This window comes from Nyctibius grandis, chromosome 2 (assembly GCF_013368605.1).
Source record: "Nyctibius grandis isolate bNycGra1 chromosome 2, bNycGra1.pri, whole genome shotgun sequence".
Taxonomy (NCBI): domain Eukaryota; kingdom Metazoa; phylum Chordata; class Aves; order Nyctibiiformes; family Nyctibiidae; genus Nyctibius; species Nyctibius grandis.
Window position 1 is genome coordinate 54,671,363 of NC_090659.1, and position 24,981 is coordinate 54,696,343.

The 24,981-nt window shown below is 39.0% G+C and overlaps 1 protein-coding gene across 2 annotated transcripts in view; it reads left to right on the top strand.

Annotated features, from left to right (window-relative positions):
- The window catches only part of NCK2 (NCK adaptor protein 2), a 93,694-nt gene that overhangs the window by 60,372 nt on the left and 8,341 nt on the right, over nucleotides 1-24,981 (top strand). For both annotated transcript variants that reach the window (XM_068423465.1, XM_068423472.1), the window contains one exon: nucleotides 19,437-20,158. In XM_068423465.1, the coding sequence (XP_068279566.1) occupies nucleotides 19,437-20,158 (722 nt within the window). The remainder of the gene's footprint in view (nucleotides 1-19,436; nucleotides 20,159-24,981) is intronic.

A 24,981-nucleotide genomic window follows, 5' to 3' on the forward strand; every position in this document is an offset into this window, starting at 1 on the left:
CATACAGAGTGCAAAGCACCACTCGTGCTCTTTTATGCTCTTTTATACATCTTGTGACAGTAAGAAACTGCCTAAGTCATGCCTAACCCACATATTGGCTCAGGATATTCTTAACATACCCCCAGAAAAGTTGGTGCTTAAGAGTATTCTTTTTTTACAGTTTAAGGGCTGTGAACTGCTTAGCATAATGAAACTTTTGTCTGTGCTGTGCACCACGTATCTGTACAATTTTCTTTTTACCTTTCCTGAATCGGAGTCCTCAACTAAACTATGGTCTTTAAGCCTTGCTTGTCTTGCTGTACACTAATTTCCCATTCAGAACAAGGAGAGCATGTGTCCTTCCTTAGAGGATCCTTTGTTCTGAGCGACCATCAAGAATGCACTTCTTTTTTTATAAACAAAGGCTTGCAAATTGCAAGGCTGATGTTTGATCTAGTGAAACAGCTTTTGAAAGTTTTGCTGTGCCCAGTGAAACAAGTTCTTAAGTTATCTTTATAGAAATATGTCTAATATCTCATCAAACATGCATCTCCAAAGATCACAAGAAAATTCACATTAAAATACTCGCTAACCCAGCACAGATGGGAATGGCGGTCCTGAGTATTAGTCCTTAAACCAAATCTGTTTGCAACTTTGATCTTGAAACTATTACTGAAATACCGGGTACTGAACAAAAAAAAAAAAAGTCGTTCAATAATCAAGTCAATAATTAATCGTAAGTCTTGTGAAATCTCAGGAGAGAAACAGCAGGCTCTTAGCTGCTTCCAGTGACAAGACTAGTGGGCATCAAAGAGAGGGACCCTCTGATGTACCTGGACCCACCTTTCATACTTGCGGCGCTCCAGCAAACAGTTGCTCCCATGGAGATGCACTTTCCCCCTACCTCTTCCTTAACCAGTTACTTTTCCTTATCTTCAAACATTTCACCTGAAAGCACTGTTATCGCACAAGTGATGTAGGGTGTTGTCTATGTGATTGCCCATAGCTATCTGCCACTCTTATGCTTATCCAAAGTAATCAACAGTGGTTGATTTATACTTACTTCCGGATATTCATTAAATATGAAAAGTGCCAGCCCTAGTTCAAATTGTGGCAGACCCCATAAGAGCTATTACTATTTAATTAATAGTCCCCATAGTTGGTTGTTGAAGATGCATCATCTGAATTGTTCTTAATCCATGTAGTCTATGTTCTAATGAAAGTTTATGGTACCAGTTAATACATCAGTGTCTCGAACATAAAAAGCCAAATACAGCACGAAAGTTTACTACCTTTACAAAGTTGCCTTTGTCAGGAAAACTTTTAATTTCATCAGAGAATAAGGTCATGCCTGTTTGATGCTGAAAACTAATTTTCCTGGAACTCTGTTGACTGTTATTAATTGAATCTCAGCCCTTGAATACTTTATTAATAGAATCCCATCAGCTTTACAGTTGTTTGGCTTGGGGTTGGTGGAAGGTTAATGGGCGTGTGAGTACCTAGAACACACAGCTTGATGGTTTAAAACATCAACCTATTTTCAGCAATGCCTTAAGGCTTCTGGAATTTCCATTGTATTTCAGCATTTTTGGAAAAGAACATCAGCAAACAAAATGTGTTCAGAGCCAGCTCTTTTAAATGTGTTGGGTGCATATTAAAGTGTTGATTAACACTTATTTAGCATTAATGTTCATTAAATCAGTTACTTGTGGACTGAAAAAGAGCTCACCTCAAATCTCAAACGACCCCCAGTAATTTCTGAAGAGATACTTTTGGATCATTGTACATCTTTTTACAAAACAATAGACTTGTCTGCACCATTCACTTTGTCTTTCGCCTTCGAAGGGCTTATTAGTCGTGTCATCAGGGAATTTTTCCAAAACTTTTAGCTTTCCTGAAGTGACTTGGAGACATTTTGAGACTTGTAATTCTTCTATTCATGACTGTTTGTATCATTTTTCCATTTGATTGATATACATTACTTCTTTGTTCTTAAATCTTTTTCTTGAGTGAACTCTAATGGATACATAGCTACAACGGCCCGGTTTTAATTATGGAAATGTAGCGTATAGGCCACCTATTAAGTATTTTAAATGATTTATCATCTCATTCCCTTTTTTGTCTTAACTGAGTGATACTGCGAGTAAAAAGTTAATGACAGTTTAGCCATTTCAAATTACTGTCTTCTATTTGCTCATATTGAATGAAATCTGGTAATTATTACCATTCTTAAGGCAAAAGTCAGCTTCCAGGCCTGTGATTAAAATTTCATCTTAATTCATTATAATGAAGTTTAAAATAGTTTCCTTGTACAGTGTTTCTTTTGTGGGGAGAGTATTTTTTATACATTTCGATTAAGTCTTACTAAGCAAGAGACCTCCAGCATGCATCTTCCAAACTGTAATTTTCTGTAATATAATTCTTCCCATGCACTGGGGGTGGGAAGGAATTCCCGTATCCATTTGGATGGAGCGGGTGTTTGCCAGCACCACCCCCAGAGCTGCCTCTGAGCGCGGCTCCACGGGTTTCCCCTTCTGCAGCAAAGATGATCTCTACGCTTGCTGGCTCATCTCTGTCATGCCAAACAGAAACCTTATCTCAAGGAAGCAAAAATAATTAAGAAGTCAGTTGTTTGTGTAAGCAAAATAAAAATTCTGCATTTTTTCCATCCCTTTGCAAGTCATTTTCCTGGCAACGGTACAACTCCCCAGGCAGCAGCGTGCCATGGGTGACTGATGTGTGTGATCCAGCAGCAGGGTGCCATTTTCATGGGAATCCATGGTTTTCTGACCGTTACTACTTTTGCTTCACAACCAGCACTGCATAATAGGGTTTTCTTAAAGGTGTTGGTCTTGCTCCCTTTAGTGAACAACTACATAAGAAACCTTGAAGACATTTCCACACGGTTCTTGGTGTGGGTTTTTGAATAGATGCCCAGCAAAAGAAATGTTTATTAAAAGGTATTGGAAGAGAGATTGAACACCAAGAATACAGGAGATGTCTTTGCAAAATGCATAGGAACAATAGAAACACTAGAGATGAGTGTTGGCAATGATGGCAAATAACAGTAATCTCAGTTCACATTTCACAGAGATGTTTAAGTTGCACGAGAGACTCTTCAAATGACTTCTTTATTAAGCTTCTGTATTCAGTAACTTTTTAATTCACTCTGTGCCAGATTTTCACATGGAAAGTAAGAATTACCAAGTGAGATGTAAAGTACAGAAACCAGTCCTTACTTGCATCACTGTCCCTAGTATGTTATTTCAGAAGCGTTGTGAGCATCCAGGAGTATTTCCTGTGTTTGTCAGCCTCCACGGTGTCTACCTGGGTCAGTCTGTACATCTATGCAGCAGTTCCTGAGTGCTATATATACTGTCGCTTCCAGGAATCAACAGTTTTACACCTCTCCCCTTCTCCCATGGTTATTTTTATTTTATTTATATGAAAAGGGTTTTTTTACATTTATAACTTTATATTTTCCCATTTGAGAGCTACTTAATCCACCTTCACAGTGCCTTTCTGGAAATTGCCAGGCAAGTTAGCTCTTTTTTCTTTAGACAGTCACTGCTTAGTAACAAGCAGAAATGCGGAATGGGTCATTTTCTAATGCAATGTTTTCTTTAACATTGGCAAACACTGTTGGTTAAGAGGTTTGGTGTACTTGCTTTTTAGATACAAATATTTCAGCTCAAATTTAAACTATTACCATCATAGTTCTGCATAACATGGTCAAGAAATCTCATTCTCCAGATAAGTCATCAACTTTTAACTTCTGGTGGGTAGGTTAGTGGTCTTTATTTTTTAGTTTGGTTTTGGTTTTGAGGATTTTTTCTTTTTTTAAAAATATCGGCCCAATTTCAGTAGTTCTGACGTGGTATGTCTAGTAGATTTAATTGTACAAGGTGGTATTTTGACATACATCAAATCGCTTCTAAATCTTGTCTTGAGTACTGAAATATGATTACTACTTAAGTCTTTCACTGGTGAAAGTTACTTACGTGACTCTAGTTGTTGTGGTTTTTAACAACTTTTCCCAGTTCTTCAGCACTAGTTTTTAAAAGTGTAATCATGAGAGGCATACACAGTATTTCTGGCACAGTCGTAGCTATAAGTTGAGTCTTCCGTACTCTTTGATGAATTTGTGTTTGTTTATCAGCAAACTGCCTTAGCCATATTAGCTGCAAGATCACAGAAAACACATTAAATTGGAAATATGACCAAAAATATTTCTAGTCATTCTTAATTAGCTGTTTTCAATTTTACTATTTTCTGGACACCATGTGGGTGTGAAATTTACTACAGAATGAAAGAATGGTGGAAATAAGAATAAATGTGGTATCACTGTATAATAAGTACACTGTTGTATAGCATAGCCTCTTAAGCCTTGTAGACCTCATGTTAATAAAAACAGAGCTGCCTTATAAGACAAACAGAAGTTATTTTAATCTCTTTAGAACTTCAAGTTCCTGATGTTGTTGGACTTCCTTGTCACAGACCTGTAAGAAATGCTAGTCTTTCCACTCAAGAGCAGGCATTTCATGAATTTGATTTAAAAAATAAATAACCAGCCAGCCTTCAGAACTTCCTACAGTATGTAGCTACTTGTCAAATTATTTATCAGATATAAAGGTTTCTGAGAAGGAATGATATGAAGTCTTTCATTTAGCCAAACATCTCCTAGTTGAAATTAGCAGTAAAATCCCCATGTAGAAATTCAACACAAATAAAAGTATTTTTCCTTTGTCACTTTATGTTGCTTTGAAGGTTTCTAGCTTGTCAGAAAATGTGGGCATGACAGTAGTGACACATCTGTTGTATCTCTTGGAGGACTGGATGAGGGTAAGTAATCCGTATTGGCACTTTTAAGCAGTCGATATTCAGGAATTTGAGTTCATCTTTATGGAGAGGAAGTAGTTGAAATTATTACATACAGCGCAAATTCTTGCTCAGTTTCCTAGAATCTGTGTGTTAAAATAGCTTATTCCATGGTTCAGTTTGTTCAGCAAAAGCAATTTCTCTGCCACGCTTCATCCTGTTTTTTAGTTGCATTGCTCAAAGTAAGCATATGTGTTTGTGGGCAGGGTGGCAACAGTGGTGACTCTTCACCGGTGATGAAATTGAGGAGCATGGTTTTGTGGTAGTGAGAGAAGCTGATGGGAACTCTGTTTAGGTGTGGTGTCTTTGGTGGTTTGGGGAAAAAAAAAAAGCTGGAACAATTGCATTTCTTCCATCTTCATAGTAGTAATAGATCAGTTTGGTTGCATGGATTACTGTCATTAGATGCTGAGAAAGGAAAAATAGGAGATGCTCACAATGATTTCAAAGCACAGGGAAGAGATTTCTTCCATTCCCATCTACAGTATGTGGAGTTAGGAGGTGGCAGTGCTGATGCCACTGGAGTGGTAGCAGATGATTTGTATAATAAGGAATTCAAATGCTTTGCTACTTTCTGGAAGCACACCTGCCTCATGATCATCATCAAAACCTAGACTTAGCTTAAGTGCCTATTTTCAGTTCATTTATGATCTTTGAAGATCTAGAGACATTCAATAGTAGTAGCTCTGCATATGGAAAATGATACAAGAAGATATTGCTGACACAGTAGGCTCTGCTGTCTCACTATCAATTTGATATATACGTAGTAGCAGAAGAATATATATTCATTTTGAATTAGCGTTACTATTCTGCATGTTAAAATAGCTATCCAGAATGAAAAACAAACTCAGAAATTTATGGTTATGGACCTATACACCTGTAAAAATGTAAACAACTTTATTCATATCAACATGTCCAGTGAAAGTCGCATTAAAGGAATTGAAGTCTTTGCTTTGTGGAACTAAAATCAGACTTTCCAAAAAATACGGTATTATAATTTCTAAAGGAACATGTGCTTAAGAAGGAAAAAAAAATCTGAAATTGCAGAGCAGACTAATGCAAAAAAACCCAAAAAAACCCAAAAAAACCCAAAAACAAACAAACAAAAAAGAAAAAAAAACAAAAAACACACAAAACCAAAATAAAACACAAACTTCAGCTTTTTTGTTACCTGCAGCAAAAAGACTTGAAAGCAAAGAAAATTGGTAAATATTCTGGAGAACTCAAGGCACAGAGTAATGCTTCTTTTACTGCTTGATAAAAGATTTTCTCTGCCAGATGTATGCATCAGGCCCTTTATCTGATCCAAAGTGAAAAGCCAAAAGCAGCAGTGAAAGCAGAACCCGCAGCTTGTTGCAGTGGCCCCGAGCTCCAGTGCTAGCTGGTGATAGGAGCAGAAGTTTGCTCTTTTTTCAGTTTACAATTGCATGTATTATATTCTGCTGAAAGTTTGTCTTACATGGATTGTTTATTGGGGTGGATTATTTAAAGGATTTGCTGCTTCAAGAGTTTGAAACAAACATATAACGGAAACCATGTTGTGTCCTACCTTTCAGCAGATTTTTCTAATATGATGGTTGCAGTAAAATGTAAGGCTGAAGGCATAAAGAAATCTTGCTGATTTAGTCCACATTGAGTGAATAAATTTGTTCTTAGTATTGCATTAGAAGTTTTATGTAACAGGTGCTTCTTTCCCCCCTCCCCATTCAGTGTGTGTGTGCTTGGAGGTACAATTTGACATTTACAGATAGCAGCACGAGCCTTATTTTAGTCATAACTATGTTTTGAAAAGGTAAAAGGATCACCTTAACTCAATGTGGCTGCGTGTACTGGTGTTGTTGGTGGCATTACTTCCCTCAGCTGTCACCTTTGAGGACCCTTGGTTTTGCCCCTCTCTGAGCCAGTTATGTTTCAACACATAATCGTGTTTGGCCTTAGAACAAGCCCAAAAAATAGCTCCCAGGGTAGTTTCATCGTTCCTTGTTAAAGAGAGTCACCCCATTGCTGGTAGCTCTTCCTATACCCTGTTCCAGATGTGGAGGCAGAGCCTTTTGCTCTCTTACCATTAAAAGTTTGTGTCTGAATCCTCAACTCTTTTGATGTTTCATTTTTTTCATAAAATAAAATCCTTTAAGCAATCTGCTAATTATGTCTCTTCTTCTGAGGCAGTGAAAATAGAGTGCGTTTTTTTCCAAATAGTCTTGCACTGAATTTCTGGCATTGTGTTCCCTTCTGTCCTCCTTTCCCTCAGGTTACTGGGAGGACCAAAGTCCGCTGAAGCAGCAGAACTGGAGCTGCAGAGTGGGTCACCGCATTGCACCCTGCTGCCTGGGCTGGACCCTTCCCATAAGCACGTGCTTATGGGGTGATACAGTGACCACAGTTCTTGAGAAAATGTGGTCTCTGTGCGCTCTGTGTCCTGTGCTCTCCTTCACGTGCTAGTGCATGAAGGTGGTAGCAGAGAAGAAACAGTCGACAGTAGCTGATTTTGTGGTCTTGCGTATACCTTGTTTGGTGTGTATAGCTGGGTCACCCTTCTAAAGACCAAACTAAGATGGCCATCAAAAATCAATAGCCTGTGTATGTACTCTCGGGGACACCATTTTCCAAAGAATTCCAGTGACTCAAAGGACAAGTGATTTTTCTGTATTGAAGGGACAGCAGCTGCTCTTTCTACTGTCTTAGCATCATCAGGGAATTCTTCACATTTAGATGTATTTTCTCCAATATGCATCCCTGAATAATTCTTTCAATATTACTGGATCTCCCTCTTTTTTTTTTTTTTTTAATAGGCTTTTGGCTACCTTAACATTTAATCTTCCAGGGTTTTTTTGAGTATTAATTTGTTTCTTTTTCTCTGCGTGGTCCCACTCGGGTTCCATTGCTTTCTGTTTCTCAGGTTTTTTGAAGGCCTGAACAATAGGTGGCCATTCTGTGACATGTTTCATACCATGCAAACAAAATTTCTAAATCAGCATTCATGCCAAAAAAAAAATGGGCTTTGTCTTAGAATGTACAAGAAAAGACTTCCTTCCTTTTTCTGAGTCACAAAAATGTTTTGTGGAGTGCATCCGTAAAGCAGGAATTGAGATGCGTGCAATGTATGCAGACACCCAGCATAAACCGGCTATGTGAGAGAAAACGCCCACCCCTGTTGTTTTGAAGGAGGAGGGTTCCAGTGGCAGAGATGGCTTCCTTTGAGAGTCACTTCAATGGTAAACACGATTGTTTACTGACAAGTAGTTTTTGTGGTCTCAGCAAACAGATTTGGATAGACACCGCTCTTAATGTGAATGGGTGGTCAGGCTGGCCAGGTGGACATTCAGGGGTGCTACTTCTACTAGGTGACTATTTGTAGCTGTATTTTGCACCAGAAAATTGATTTAGCACTTTGGCTGTAGACCGTCTAAACTATATGCAATCATTGCCATGTTTAACAGTCTTTAGGACCTTGTGAATGAAAGAAAATGCAAAGTGAAAGAAAAAAGAAAGGGAAAATGTATTTTGATGTAGTGAAAATGCCGTTGTTCTTGTACATGGGCTCCACCAATTTACAAACCTGTAAGATTATTTTTTCAGTTGTTCGTTCAGGAAGTTGTTCTCCAGAACAGGAGCTAAATTTATTACTGTATTACTTACTAATTCATTATTGAGTTTTAATCTACCAAATAAATGGTGTCAGTTTGTGTGTGAGTTGTAGGGTTTTGTGTTTTGGCTGTGAGGGCCAAACCTAAGAGGAGAAAGGCTGTTTTGTTAAGCAAGCCATTTTCCCCTGTTGCTTCCCCTCCAGTGATGGGAAGGTCTGGTTTTGCATATGTAGTTGCAAATAATCTGAGAGCCCTTGATTAATGAAGCTGTGGGCATTGCCATTCAGAGAGGAAGTTAGTAAAGAAAGGTGATATTTACTTTGCTTTCCTTTCCTAAAAGGACCTTTGAATAAAATTGCAGTATCTATGACAGGCTTCTAAGGAATTCTGAGGTTTCCAAAGAAAAAAGTAATAAACACCTTGGATTTTCTTGTAACGTGGTGTGTAATGTTTGAAAACATTAGTATAGTATAGTATAGTACAGCATTGTCATTCTGACCTTACGGTAGAATTACTAAGGCTTTACATCATGCTTGGTATGTGCCAACTCGAATAAAATGCTGTAACCTCAAAGAGTAGCTGACCATGTTATATTCAGGGGGGACTATCTTCAGCTTTTTGATGCTGAGAGATTGCCCTTTAGATGGTTTGCATCGTCTTCTACTGCATTTCTTTGAGTGGAGGGGCTGTATAATTACTGCTTTCTAATGTATCTGTTCAGGTTTGGCCTTGATGATCTGAACTTCAATCTGGTTTTGTAACACCTATTAAGCCTTTCATTTTCATGTACAGAATTGAGAGCAAATTTGAGCAAACAAGAAGTGAAAAAAACAAGTTAGTACTATATCCAGAATAGTCTAGAAGGGTCTTTAAATTGGAGGATCATCGTCTTACATTCAGAGTAGTCTACTTTGTACTTGCTGTATTATTTATCTTTAAAAAAATAAAAAATTGAATGGGTTTCTGTTAGCAGGTTGGATTTGTATCTTGAGCTGTCCCATGCACCTCTTTTACTTCATATAAATGCAAGGTAGCTAAATATAAATCATCTTTCCATCAAATGCTGTAGGAGAAGGGGGAACATAAGCTGTTTTATACTTACTGAAGGATGAGAGCATGCATTGGGGTAGATGGTTTGGAGCACCTCATGCATATTAGGGATTTCTTTGTCAATATTCTGTTAGGGTTTGTGAAGGAGAGGCGAAACAGTGTACCTTTCCTTCTCTGCATCAAGGGAACAGAAAGCACTGGGAAGTCCTACAGGGCTACTGTGCCTTCTCCCCATACCTTATAAATCTGTTCTTAGAATGATAGGGCTGCCTTAGGTTTAAGGTAGTCCTGGTTATTTTTTTTTATCAGGGCATCCTACAAAATCAAGAGAGTATCATTAAGAAGATTACTGTTAAAGAAATTTCTTTGCGGTAGGTTTCCCGCAGCAGTCTCAGGCACCAATTTCCAGGAAAATAATTTAATTGAATGGTGCGGCCGTAGGAGCAGCTCGAGCTGCGTGCCTCCGGGGAGAGACCTGGAACAAAAAAAAATCCCTGGGCATTTATACTCTTACAACCTGTGCACCCGCGCTTCACACGCTGTTCACACACCCTGGATGCGCCTCTTGGTCCAATGGTAATTAACGGTCTGGCGTCCTTTTGTTCCTTATTGGATTCTTGGTCTCCAAGCAGGATGTGAAACAACTTATCTGCAAGAGTTACAGCTTCTGCTGAGTTACAGCTTCTTCTGACAGCTGTAGCCTCCCTATCTTCCAGTTCGCACTGGTCTCAGGGCCTTCCTTCACATGTCTAAGCAACAGTTCAAGATAGGTTCAAAAGTTCACAACAGTTGCAGCCAGGGCTTCAGCAACTTTAACTACCGATGCTAAGCAAGACTATTCAGACAACAGAATACAGTTAAAAGAATTCAATTAACTAAAATTATTCTACAACAATTACAAAGTAGGTGGAAATATCTTTATCCCTATTTGAAAGCAAAGACTGTGTATTTAAAGCAAGCTGTCTTCAATTTAAATTTGTAGACAGAAATTGCAACCATGGATCTTGAGAAACCCCATTCATTTTATATGCCTTCTGTTTGAGACCGAGACAGACATTTTCCTATTCCATAGAGGATTTAAAATCCCAAGGCCATTTTAAATATGCCTAGTAAGACTTCATCTACTTCACTTTTCCATTGGGGTAAAAACATACACAAGGTGGTTGATGGAAGCCTTTGGGATCGTGTGTTAGACGTCTTTGGAAAACCTGGTCCACATACGCCCCTGTAGTATATCTTTCATTTTAACCTCTTGCTCTAAAATGGTCTGGGTGCAGGAAACTCGTTATCTGGTACTGGAATTTGAATGTACCTTTCCTGGTAACAGATAGGCATGTTTAACACAGTCTAAATTACAAGAATTAACGCAGTAGTTATTTTTAATATGGTTGTTGAGTTGATTTCTTTATGGAAGCCTCCATACCAAATAGTGTTTGATGCATGGGACACTTTGACACTACTTTTTCCTGTATTTGAAAAACATAGTGATAAAGCAGCCTGGTTGTCGAAATGTCAGAATTTAACTTTGACATTTAAAGAAGAGTTTCCATTTTCTGATTTGTTCTAGTATGGCTTTTTTTGATATTGAGCTTCTTAAAGAAAGTACAAAAAGTCATTAATAGAGCTGTAAAGCTTCATTTCTGTATCACGAACGCAGTTGAAGATTTCTGGAATTTATAGCGGTGTCCTTTAAAGAGTGCTGTTGATGGAGAAATTGCTTCTACAATACTGACTATCCCATATGGATCTTGGCCTTTGAATGTTTGCTTGGAAACTGGACGTGTAGGTGGAGGCGGGGAAGAAGAGGTGGGAGGCTGCAGACTGAAAATGTGCAGAAATGCTTCAGTGTTCTTTCTATGTAACAGAAGACACTTCAGACCACTGAATTCCTTTTTAATAATGAAGCAAAGTCAAGTTAATTTAAAATTATAAAAATAATAAATAACATAAAGCTAAATGAATGTCTGATCTGGACATTCCAGCTGTCAAGAAGTTAAGTGTTTATCTCTGTATTGGGTGAATGAATGAATTAATTTATAGCGTTTTATGTTTTTTCTTAAGAATTTTCCTGAAAAGTTAATTACTTCTTTCTTAATACAGTTCTTTTTGTTTTAAAAGACACTGTACACTTTGCATACTTATTAACTAAGTATTAATATGCAATATAATTCAGAGCCTTAGTATTAGGAGATGAATAACTTATTTGGTAAACAGAAAAAGATCATTTTTTTTACTGCATATGTGTGAAGCCAGATAGAATTGCAGTTCTATTGAAATGCACAAGAAAAATCATGATTTTAAGTATCTTAAATAAAAATTGGCTAAAATTTTGAATAAATGCTACTTCTAAATAAAAACAGGTTTTTATAAACTTGCTTGTTTCTGCTGCATCTAACACAAAACATTTGATTAGTAAATTGAATGAGAATTTCTGGTTACCTTGTCTTTGAGGATTTTTAGGACTAGGAGAGCTGTTCTGTAAAATTTGGTTTTATATGTGAGGGAACTAAAACATATTTCCATCTCAGCTGGAACTGATTTCTTAACTTTTTATATAAGTCACTAAACTTAATAGAAATGATTTTAAAAATATTTTTTCTAACTCTTTCAGAGATGACTATTATCATTCAGTATTTGAACAAGCTCTTGCTCTAGGTATTTATACTGGGAGTTCTAGTTCATTTGTTTGACTTCCTTAAATTTATCAGCCTCAAACTTGTTTTGCTGGAATGTTTCAGCTGTTTAATGGAAGTTGTCTTAATAGATTATAGTAATGTTGAATTTTTCAGCTTTGGAGTGCCTTGTTTCACTTTGAATTATAATGGGTTTATTTTTAAAGAAGAAAAACATTATTTTAAAAATGTGATTAAAATGACAATATTTTCATAAAAAACATACTGTACTTATGTTCTTTGTGGTGGCTTCTATGATGATTCTTTTTTAAGCATAAAGCAAGTAGTGCTGGTAGAGCATTTTACTCTAGAAAGGAGGGTACACAAATTGAGATGCATTAAAATTTGTATGAAAAATTTTACAAATAACTGCTTTGTTTTTTTTTTTTTTAAATTCAGAGAAGAATAACCAGTAATGTAAAGAAATTTCAGTTACTGGGTAATTTGTAATGCCAATGAAAGATCCTTTTAAAAAATATTTTTTCCCATAAATTAATTTTCAAATACTCATTTGTGTTATGTTTAAACCCCATGCTTTGAGAGCCTGCGTGAGAGCTGTGGCAGCATGGATAACATTTAAGGCAGAAGCTGAAGGAACCATCTCCCACAATTTTCTCTTTTTCCTCCTCTTTTCAATACCTTTGTTTTTTATATATTAGTCAGTTTGATACCGAGTAGCTGCAAACCGAAGTGCTGAAGTTGAGCATCGTGCTAAAAGGCATTGCCATCGAGGGCAAGCTGGGAAGCTGGACAAGGGTGTCACCACATGCAAGGAGGGAGGTGCTCAGCCCCACAAACCATAACCCCAGCGCCCCAGCCCGGTTCTCCTGCAGCAGGGCAGTGTTCCTGCTGACCCATCAAAATCAGCCCAGCATTGCATTCATCTCGCTAAAATCATGCCAGTTAGTCAGCTTTTGGCAGAACCGTGCGTCATGGGTTGATTTTTGAGTACTAACCTGATTGCAGAGCAAATCTTTTTGGGGAAGGCATGGCTAGTTTGGGCAGCTTGGGGGCTGGTGGGGAGCCAGGTGGTAGGAAGGCTGGGATCCTCACTAACCCTGCTTGCCTTTCCAAGTGGGCAGACCATCACGGTTCTGTTTCTGGAGGATTTAAAAAATAAAAACATCTACAAAATTTAGTTTAGAGAGATAAAAATGAAATATAGAGGTTTTTACACACTTTTGTTTTTGATAAGTGTGCTTTTAATTCAGCTCTAGTATCAGTTCCTGTGTTTTAACTAGGTGATACAGCATAATTTAGTTTTTTAATTGAGAAAAAGCTTGTTGTATTTGTAAACAGACTATGAAAGACAGTAGCTGGCAGTATTTGGTGTACTATTAATTCAAGATATCTATTTGATGACCCTTGTCATACTTGAGTTAATTTTTTGCTGATTTACAGCTTTCTAATACTGTATAATAACTGATGGAAAATTAATTTCAAGCATAAAAGGTTTATACATCATACCAAAATCAGTTCTGACTTGTTATGAAAAAGAATCTATTAAGATATGTAAAGATAACAATAAAAGAAAATATATAAAAAGTTGATTGCCATGGAGAGAGGCAAGGTAACAGCATTACTCAGCAGCATTTGTTATCTTTCCAGCTGTATATTTAGTTTTAAAACTAGCTACACCAAAACTGATACAGGATGTTTGAAGGACATAATTTAGTAGAAATGTAGCCCCTTAAAGAGGAAGTCGTTTCCAAGAACTCAGTTGTATTGAGACACTTTTGTTGTTGATTTTGCAGTGTTTTTTGTAGTTTAAAGGTCACTTACTGGTGTGTGGGGGTGTCCTTCCTTAATTGCTCTCGATATTTTAATAAGAAGTTTTTGGAAGCTTCTTAAGCAGTTGTATCTGGCATATTTAGTGGCATGGTCTCTTTCATTGAGTTCTGGATTGAGGAATTCTGTTTTGGAAATTGTTTAGTGTTGCCTTTATGATTTCTCAAAGCAATACAGTTTGCTTGTATTGCACTTTTTTTTTCTGAGGGGCCTTTTTTTTGTCCTGTGAATTTGATTTGATGTGCAGATAAGCTACAGAAAATATTTTTGCTCATGATTTATGTATTAAAATCAGAGAAGGTTTTGGAAAATATAGGTTGGGAGAATTCAGATGACACTAGTTTCACTTGCCAACTGTTTTTCAGAAATTGGCTTTGGGTATTGACTGACCTTTTTTTATATATAGAAGATGGGAGAATGGAAAAGTCAGTAATCTGCGGTATCAAATAAACTTAAAATTCCTTTGGAAAAGAAATGCAACTGTATTTACTCTATTTAAAGTTAAGCTACATAGGAGATGTAATAAATTTAGGGAGCAGTCCTGCGAGGGTGATGCTAGACAATGTGACTGCAAATATCTTCAGTGTTTAATGCATGTTATTCTTAAATAGAACTTAATAAAATAAATATGAGTATGGATAAGCCCGTGGAGATGCATTATACAGCCATGTCAGTGAATCTGTTCTTTTACCTCTGGGGATGAGCTAAAGCAGTTTAAATACAAAATGTGGTCACTCATCAGTTTCAGGCCAGGACACCAGCTCACAGGAGCAAGGAAAGACTCATCAGATAAGTCTTTCTAAAATTAGGAAAAGATATCTGTAAATGGGCTTTTTGTAGTAAAGGTAGTATGTAATATAAACCATAATTAGCAAATGGAATATGAATTTTTACTAGTGGCAAAAAAATCCCTTTCTATACAAGTGTTATGTATGTATTTGATAAAGTATGTATTAGGATAAAGTTTTAAAGATAATTAAACTTGTTTATCCTAAGCATCAATTTTGGTAAAGATCGTAGCTACGCAGCGTTGTTTCAGTGCCTTCACTGAAGGTAAAAGGAGAGAGAGATATCCTTCTTTCAGTTGTAGCAGAAGGCTGGGCAGTCGGGGCATCTGTGCTGTCTGACAGGCAGCCAAGCTCTGGGCCAGGAGTGTGGCCAGTATGGCAGAAGACATAGGTAAGAGTAGGGGAACTGGCACTGTGACAGCATCAGGCCAAAGGGTAGTGACCAGAAGGAAATTCCACCACTTTGAGGTTTGAGGGAGCTCAAGACATTTCCTGGGGGAGCTTAAGGAGCACAATGTGGGAAGGCTGGAAGTGCTGCAGGGAAAGGGCATTGGAGGTGCGAGCTGGAGCACCTATGGGTACAATGCGAAGGCCGTCATGGGGACAAGCTGGTAATGAAAGGGTGCAAAGCTGGAGTTTGCACAATGGGCACTTAAGAGACAGGAAGCAAATTCATAGGAAACTGGTCTTCCTTCAGACTGCTGCTCTCAAAACAAGCTATTCTTTAGAGCCACAGCTGAGTGAGGAACGGAAGAGGGCACGAAGTAACGCAGGAGGCACGTTTCTGAGTCTCCCTAGGACTAACCTTGGGGCCAGAGGATTTCTTTCACTGCAGAGAGAAAGAGGATTTGCAGTGGATCCCTTCTCTGGAAATGCTGCTAACCATTTCTTTTTATCTTGGCAATATATCCACCTAAAAATTAAACCTACTTGCATTACTTGGCAACTTGTTTGTAAGAATGAAAATGAACTAGTTCAGTGTGGGTCAGCTGTAGATTGTGAACAGTGTTATTTCCTACGAGACGCCATAACGTAAATTAGGCTTTCTGCTACTTAGAAATGCTTTTGCTCTCACTCTTTTCCCCTCACTTGAAAGCTAATCCATTGCTTTAGATTTCTCCTTACAACAACTAGTTGTATTACAAATGATTATGACTTCAGGTGAACTGTAACCTGTGAGTCAGAATGGCAAAATACAGTTGTATTTCACTAGTAGGTAAGTTTTTATTAAAACAAAGACAATAAAAAAGCCAGAATTTTGACTGCAATCACAAGTATATTTGACTCTTTCAATTGTGACTCCCAAAGTGCTTGAATGTTTTCTTTTCCATGAAATTCCTTACATGGGTTTCATTTCATTCGGACATAAGAATAGGGATACACTTACAAATAGTAGTAAGTGAATATTTCTATTAGTAGTGAGTAATGGCAGTGTTTACTCTTCCAGAGATGACTTATGTATATTACACTTCTTTTTTAATGGAGTTGTGATTTTTGTCATAGATCCGTACGAAGTTTATAATTGTCCTAACTTTATTCTTGCTTAGCAATGCCCAGCCATCCTACTAAAGTATATTTTTAGACTTGTTTCCTAAGGAAATGAAGCTTACACTAGTCATGCTGTCACAGTCAGCTGTCATCATCCGTCCATCTGTCCACCCTTGATAATTCAGCCAATTTTAAGCAAACTTGACAGACTAGCAGAGATAAACTAACTAGTTTTCTCCAACTCGGTGCCTGGGAGGGTCATTGCTGGTGTCCCTTACTGGAGGTGAAGCCAGAGCAATCCCAGCTCTTTTCTCAGTTCAGGCAGGGCTGAAAGGCAGCGGGGTGCCGGGCACCGTGCTTGGCTGGCCAGCCCAACAAAGGTAGGGAGGGCAATACGAGGGGAGACGGAGTATACTTTGAGGGCAGTTTGGAGATGGCACTGGGGAGTTGGAGGTATGAGAAGGACCTGGGGATGCAAAGGCAGTCATATGGTAAGGGGGCTTATTGTGGATCCTGCAGAAGATGGGGGAGACAGAGGAGAAGCAGTGCGGCAGGAGGTACAAGGAGAAAAACAGGAACAGATTTCCTTCGTTCTGCTCATGGAACAACTTGTTTCCTCTTCTGTCATAGACGCAGTTATGAATGTTGTAACCTCACAGAAAAAATGAGTGTTAGCTGATGTCGTGCATGCCCTTCACTGTGCTTGGCTGCAGATGGGTCTCTGCATAGTTGCTTACCTTGGTCAAACCAGCTGATGGCAGTCTTTGGTGCACATGACTGTTATTGCAAAAGGCTAATCGTTACCATGCTATCAGCCTTAAAAAGTTTGGTGACATTAAATGTTAAGCTTAAACTGAAGAGCTCCGACTGCCTTTATTGATAAAGAAAAAAAGTGAGGTTTCTGATTTTTTTTTTCCTATGTTGTTATGGTTTGTGTAGAAAGGAACATTTAAAACACAGCATTGGAAGGTTTGTGGAATAAGATGCAACTTACGAAACTCTAAGTGAAAGAAAGTGCTTGGATGATAACCTTTTGCTAAATGTTTAGAGACCTTTATCAGACTTCAGATTTTCTTTTTTGAGAAATTTGTTTCTTTCACCTGTTTGTCAACAATTTTTTCTCTAGATACTTCAGTTTATGGCATTCTTTTATCACACTACATCCCCATATCTCACAATTATGTCTGTGCTCTGGTTTTCAACTAGTTTTCTCCTGGCCAGCTACTTCATCATCTTCTGTTTTTTTTTTTTTATTTTATTAGTTCTTCTGCTGTAATTCCAAGAAGTGGTGCTGCATATCTCCATTAACAAAGCACATCAAAACCTAAGCTTTTAATCTGGAAGGTTCAGTCTCGGTGTAGGGCTTTATGTAGAGTGAATCTATTGAAATACAGTTGCTTGTTTTCCATGAAGTTATAACAAGTAATTTCCTCCCTTTCCTAACAGAATGACTCTTAAGTTGTGTTTGTTTATATCACCCTAATTTAATGCTCCTTAGTGCTGATACATCCTTGTCTTTTAGTTGAAAATGATCTCTAAACTGATGAAAATTTCCAGTCTTGGCAGAGATCAGAGCCTGGCCATCTTCTGATTAGTGCTTGCTTGGACACTCTTTTCCTGCCATTGTCTCCTCTAGTACAATAAGCTGCTCCCTCATTTTGCCTGAAAGTGCAGCCGCCGGCTCTCGGCTGAAATGATGTAGTTAGAATGACATGAGGATGTAAGCAGGCTCCTGCAGGAAGCAAGGAGCTGCCGGGGAAGGTCAGGAAACACTTTAGGATCATCGGAATTTTCTGCTGTCTTCTGAGACCTTAAGACTGTGTTAATTAATGTATTTAACCCTTGTAGTTAGCAATCCCTGCGTGCGCTGTTTGTCTGTGCTGTACAGCTGACCCTGTGAAATAAACCAGGTTATTTTGCTCTGAACAAGCAGCTTTGCTGAAGATATTCATTGTATATGCATGTACATATATATGTGTATATATTAAAAAAATGAACACAGTTGTCAGCAGTGGAGTGGCCAGATTAAATAGTCCTGAATTGCTAAAAATGAAATAGCATGCATCTCCTTCTATCAGATTACTTGAAGGAACAAAAGCAAAGCTCTATTTTTTTTTTTCCCCATTCAATCTGCCATAATCAGCGTGTAGTCATTGTGTCTCAAGTGAATCTCTTGCCTGCTAGCAGTGCTCTGGGAGCATGAATAAAAGTACAGAAGTTCCTATTTTTGTGTTGGTTTTTGCTTTCTGTCCCCTACATGACATTTTGGGTGTTGCTTGGTTTGTGCTATACTGAGACTTCATCTTTTGTTTTCTCTTCGGAACTTTTATAAGTGAATTTCACAAGAGAGGGCTACTTGTTCACTTTATCCTTCTGTTTATATGTAAGCTTAAGCAGTCCTTGCTGCAAACATTTGCAAAGTACACCACGTGTGTCATGCAGTTTTTCTTCCATATTTAAGCAGATATTAGCATGGTTCCTCTAATTAAGAAAAAAAAAGTTAGGTATTTAATGTTATTGTTGTTTCTTCTGTACATTGTATTTCATTCTGTAATTAAAGCCATGGCAGTACATCAGAATTTAGAGATTATAGGGGAATGTATGCAAATGGTCTTCCTCACTGTCAGGTTTACGCTTTTATAGTGTGTGACGAAACGTAGATGAAAGAGGTGTATTTCAAAAGGGTGATTGCAGTTGGAAGGAGTTGCAGCTGTAGCTGCCTGGGGACTGACTGAAGAATGAAGAGAGCAAAACATAATCTGCAGAGAAACTTAAGCTTTTATTGCTGTGCTGGTTTAGTTTTGTAGATTTTCTTTCATGTTTTGCTTGAGCCAAATTGAAGTCATCACTTAAATTAAAAGGCATGATCATTTGGCTGGATTTTTAAGAGACATAACAGCAAGCTGTGCAACTGTTCCCAGTGATTAGCTCTTCTTGTAGTAAAGAAACCACTGCTTTTAAGTGTGTTAAAACTCTGGTACTTCTGGGAAGGGAAGAGAGCCATTATAATGCAAATTGCTCCTTACCTAATGGTGCATCAGCTGGATGTTTAAAGATTATCTCTTAAAGATGTTACGGTTTCCTGACTATGTAGCGTTACAGAAGAGATCTCCATTTAGTGATGGAGGAGCATGTCACCAAATCCAGCGTTTCCAGTCTGAGGACAAGCATTCCCAGTGACCGCTTTACATTTCTCTCTTTAACAGGTTTGGGAAAAACCAAGAGAAAGACAAGTGCAAGAGACGCCTCACCTACTCCTAGCACGGACGCAGAATACCCGTCCAACGGCAGCAGCGCCGACCGGATTTACGATCTTAACATTCCAGCCTACGTGAAATTTGCCTATGTTGCGGAGAGGGAGGATGAACTGTCCCTCGTTAAAGGATCCCGAGTGATTGTCATGGAGAAGTGCAGCGACGGCTGGTGGAGAGGTAGCTACAATGGACAGATTGGCTGGTTTCCTTCGAACTATGTGGTAGAGGAGGTTGAGGAGGCAACTGCAGATTCACCCAGCTTTCTCAGCTTAAGGAAAGGCGCTTCCATGAGTAACGGCCAGGGCACCAAAGTACTCCACGTTGTTCAGACACTGTATCCATTCAGCTCCGTCACAGAAGAAGAGCTCAATTTTGAAAAAGGGGAAACGATGGAAGTCATTGAAAAGCCAGAAAATGACCCAGAATGGTGGAAATGTAAAAATTCCAGAGGGCAAATTGGTCTCGTTCCTAAAAACTATGTAGTAATCATTAGCGATGGTCCTACCATTAACACTTCCCATCCACCTCAGATAAGCTACACGGGACCATCTTCTACTGGACGGTTTGCTGGAAGAGAGTGGTATTACGGGAATGTTACCCGACACCAAGCAGAATGTGCCCTGAACGAAAGGGGAGTGGAAGGAGACTTCCTTGTTAGAGATAGTGAATCTTCGGTAAGTGGTATTTAGTCCGGCAGGCTTTCTAATACCCAATGCTTGCGTAAGCAAGCATGACAGTTAATAGCTTCCCTATCTGTAGTAAAGGGCTTTTCACCCTTAAAGAAGCAAGCAATGCTTTGGAGTTACCATCTGATAAGCTTGTTGCTTGTGAGGATCAGTCTGTTACTGAAATGCAGTGACATTTACACTGAAAATTAACAGCTGTGATTTGTATTATCCAGGGTTTTTTAATTAGTGGACAAGCAAGTAAATATTTCAGGCTTCAATTTGACTTTTCATGTGTTCCTCATATGCAATCCTCTTCCATTGTACAGCACTACAAGATAAAAGGATTCTTTTGAATTGCAAATTTGGTCATTAATTTGATTTTAAAGCTAATTTAAAATGGGATCTTTGCATTGGTCAGTTTTGTTCTGCTTTTAATTGAATAATAACATAGGTTCTTTATTGGTTGAAATCCCATTTTAATGTATTTCTGCTCTGCTGATCTTATTACAACCTAAATAATCTAAAGTTATTATTGTATGTAATTGTTAAGGTTATGATACATGACAGAGGGTCAAGTCAGCAGCTTATATACTTTGTAAATTGAGCCTTGATGACATCAGAGGGATATGAGTAATGCTGATTAGGGATCATTGTAATTCTGAAAGTTCAAATTTAAAATTACACTGAAAGGCCTTTCATGTATGTCGAGGCCAGAAAATTCATAGTTAAAACATTCAAAATTTAATTATCCCTTCACTGATTTTGAAAAGGTGACAGATTTTAATAATTCCCTAATACATCTTTCAAAAGCTACCAAAAAAAAAAATCAAGTCTGAATTTGTCTGTTGTCAGAGGATGTAGGGAGGCAACTAGGAAAGCTAAGGCCTCCTTGGAATTAAACCTTGCAAGAGAGGTCAAGGACAACAGAAAGGGCTTCTTCAAATACATTGCAGGTAAAGCCAACACTAGAGGCAATGTAGGCCCACTGATGAATGAGGTGGGGGCCCTGGAGACAGAGGATAAAAAGAAGGCGGAGTTACTGAATGCCTTCTTTGCCTCTGTCTATACTGCTGGAGGCTGTCCTGAGGAGCCCCGGACCCCTGCGGCCCCAGAAGAAGTCAGGATAGAGGAGGAATCTGTCTTGGTAGATGAGGGCTGGGTCAGGGACCAATTAAGCAATCTGGACATCCATAAATCCATGAGCCCTGATGGGATGCACCCGTGGGTGCTGAGGGAGCTGGCGGAAGTCATTGCTAGGCCACTCTCCATCATCTTTGCTAAGTCGTGGGCAACGGGAGAGGTGCCTGAGGACTGGAGGAAAGCGAATGTCACTCCAGTCTTGAAAAAGGGCAAGAAGGAGGACCCGGGTAACTATAGACCGGTCAGCCTCACCTCCATCCCCGGAAAGGTGATGGAACAACTTGTCCTTGGTGCTGTCTCTAGGCACATCAAGGATAGGGGGATCATTAGGGGCACTCAGCATGGCTTCACCAACGGGAAGTCTTGCTCAACCAACTTGATAGCCTTTTATGAGGACGTAACCCGGTGGATAGATGATGGTAAAGCAGTGGATGTGGTCTATCTCGATTTCAGTAAAGCGTTTGACACGGTCTCCCACAGCATCCTCGCAGCTAAACTGGGGAAGTGTGGTCTGGATGATCGGGTAGTGAGGTGGATTGTGAACTGGCTGAAGGAAAGAAGCCAGAGAGTGGTGGTCAATGGGACTGAGTCCAGTTGGAGGCCTGTGTCTAGCGGAGTCCCTCAAGGGTCGGTACTGGGACCAGTTCTATTCAATATATTCATTAATGACTTGGATGAGGGAATAGAGTGCACTGTCAGCAAGTTCGCTGATGACACCAAACTGGGAGGAGTGGCTGACACAACGGAAGGCTGCGCAGCCATTCAGAGAGACCTGGACAGGCTGGAGAGTTGGGCGGGGAGAAACTTAATGAAATATAACAAGGGCAAGTGTAGAGTCCTGCATCTGGGCAAGAACAACCCCATGTACCAGTACAAGTTGGGGGCAGACCTGGTGGAGAGCAGCGTAGGGGAAAGGGACCTGGGGGTCCTAGTGGACAACAGGATGACCATGAGCCAGCAGTGTGCCCTTGTGGCCAAGAAGGCCAATGGCATCCTGGGGTGTATTAGAAGGGGTGTGATTAGCAGGTCAAGAGAGGTTCTCCTCCCCCTCTACTCTGCCCTGGTGAGGCCGCATCTGGAATATTGTGTCCAGTTCTGGGCCCCTCAGTTCAAGAAGGACAGGGAACTGCTAGAGAGAGTCCAGCGCAGAGCCACAAAGATGATTAAGGGAGTGGAACATCTCCCTTATGAGGAGAGGCTGAGGGAGCTGGCTCTCTTTAGCTTAGAGAAGAGGAGACTGAGGGGTGACCTCATTAATGTTTATAAATATGTAAAGGGCAAGTGTCATGAGGATGGAGCCAGGCTCTTCTCAGTGACATCCCTTGACAGGACAAGGGGCAATGGGTGCAAGCTGGAACACAGGAGGTTCCACATAAATATGAGGAAAAACTTCTTTACGGTGAGGGTGACCGAACACTGGAACAGGCTGCCCAGAGAGGTTGTGGAGTCTCCTTCTCTGGAGACATTCAAAACCCGCCTGGACGCGTTCCTGTGTGATATGGTCTAGGCAATCCTGCTCCGGCAGGGGGATTGGACTAGATGATCTTTCGAGGTCCCTTCCAATCCCTAACATTCTGTGATTCTGTGATTCTGTGATTTTGTGATTAGGCTTTTCTGCATTTATTGTTTCAATTTTAGGGCCGTTCCATGAAGACAAATTGTTTTTTCGTAGATGTCTCCATCTAAGTATTTTGTTGCTTCACATATAAAAATTCAAAATTAATATAGTTATATCAGCTCAGTCTTCTAATTTGAGCATACAGTACTACTAAAGTAAGTATATCTTATACAGCTACGGACATCTATCTCTATGCCATATTTGTATTAGGTTTCATTGTGCCTGTATTGTGGGCTCTCCTGGTTTACAACGTAGGTTGTGAATAAGAACTAAAGCAGTCTCAACTGCATATAGTTTGAGTCACAATATCTGTTTTAAAAGATTTCTTGACTCTTAACTAATGTCTTCAGAAGGCTGTATTGATTGCATGTATCACTTGTGGTTAGAACTTGTGATATTCTTTATCATAATTGTCTATAAATTGGGGGAAAACTGTTCCCATGTACTATTCCTCGTGTAAATGATTTCAGTAACTAGTCAGTAGTAGGTGTTGGCATGACTGCATGCTGGAAAACAAATAATTTGCTTTAAGTAAGGGAGAAAATTAAGCTCGAGCTCAAATCTGGAAGTAAAGATCCTTTTAGCTCCCGATACTTTTTTGGAAGCATGTTTCACATTTCATTTGCTGATTCTGTTCTTCCTAAGTTACAATTTCAGCTACTCAGAAAGGGTCCCAGAATTAAGTCAAAATCTGAGGTAGTATTGAGGCAGATTTATTAGGTAGTGCATACTAAAGGATACTCTTCAGTGGACAAGCAACTAAACATTTCAGGCTTCAATTTGACTTTTCTTATGTTCCTCATACGCAATACTAAAATTTGGGATTGACTGGCATGTTGGCTCTTGGCAAGGGAGATGAACAGAGGCTTCTAGTGACAGCAGAACAACAGCTGAAAGACGAGGAAATTGTTAGTTCTGTAGGATTTTCTAAATCCAAATAAAACATTGCGTTCTAATTTTTGGAAAACATTAGTAGTTTATTATTGTTATTGAAGATAGGACTCTCGTTATTCTGTGGAATTTTTATATCATATGTAACATTATTGACAAAATGCAATTCTCTAATAGTCCCGAATATTTTTTTTTTCTGGATACAGTACTGTATGATTAAATTTCAGGCATCTTTTCTTGATGAATTTTCTCTGCAGAACACGATAACTGTCAAACTACCCTTTCTTTGAAGCTCTGTGTCATTGTGTTCCTATTTCTGCTCTTAGTTAAATGTAATCACTAAATGAAGGCAAGTGCAAATAAACCAGAGGAGAATAGGAAGAAAAATAGAGATTAAATAAAAATAAGCCAGAGGAGAACAGGAAGAAAAATACAAATTTAGAAAACTTGACTGATTCAGAGAAGCTGAGAGGAATCAAGTTTGTTTAGTCAACAGAAGAAGAGACTGAGGTGTGGGGCATAGAGTCTTCTAAAATGTAGAAAACCACTAGAGGGTTATGGTAATCATTAAATTACAGTAGTTCAGCTCTCTCTTCAAGGTAGCATCCTGTCTGACGGGGCAGGCGGGTATACTGGATGTGGTGTACCCTTGGTGTGTCCGTCCTGCAGGTAGAAGCTCACTTTCAGATCCAGATGCTGCATTTTTGGGTTATCCTGAGACAGTAGCTATCAATTTTCTTCTGTCTTTTGGGAAAGTACCAGAAGGACAGTTTGAAAATTAATACATTACTTAAAATACAAGAATGCGCAGCCATTTCTCAGCACACGCCATGTCACAGTGACCACTGTGCTACGGCTCGTTTCTTTGCTCTTAAGAGTCTACCTCTGGAGTAAACGAATTTCCTTGAAAGGACACAGTAACCTTTTAATTCAATATGACATCATAACGCTCAACGCACTTGTATTCAAAGCAGTTTCAAATTTGCTGCCTTCATTGTTGCTGGGGAAATTGTTGCTTGTGGAGCACAAAAAGATTAATTCAGAATGTGGTCTTCTAGTTCTTTCCAGCATCTAACACTTACTGGAATCCCAGAAAACTTACTCAATTCATATTACAGCAAGGTTTTGTACACACGCAAAAAAAATGTTCTGAATTGAGGAACTTATCTTTTTTTTTTTC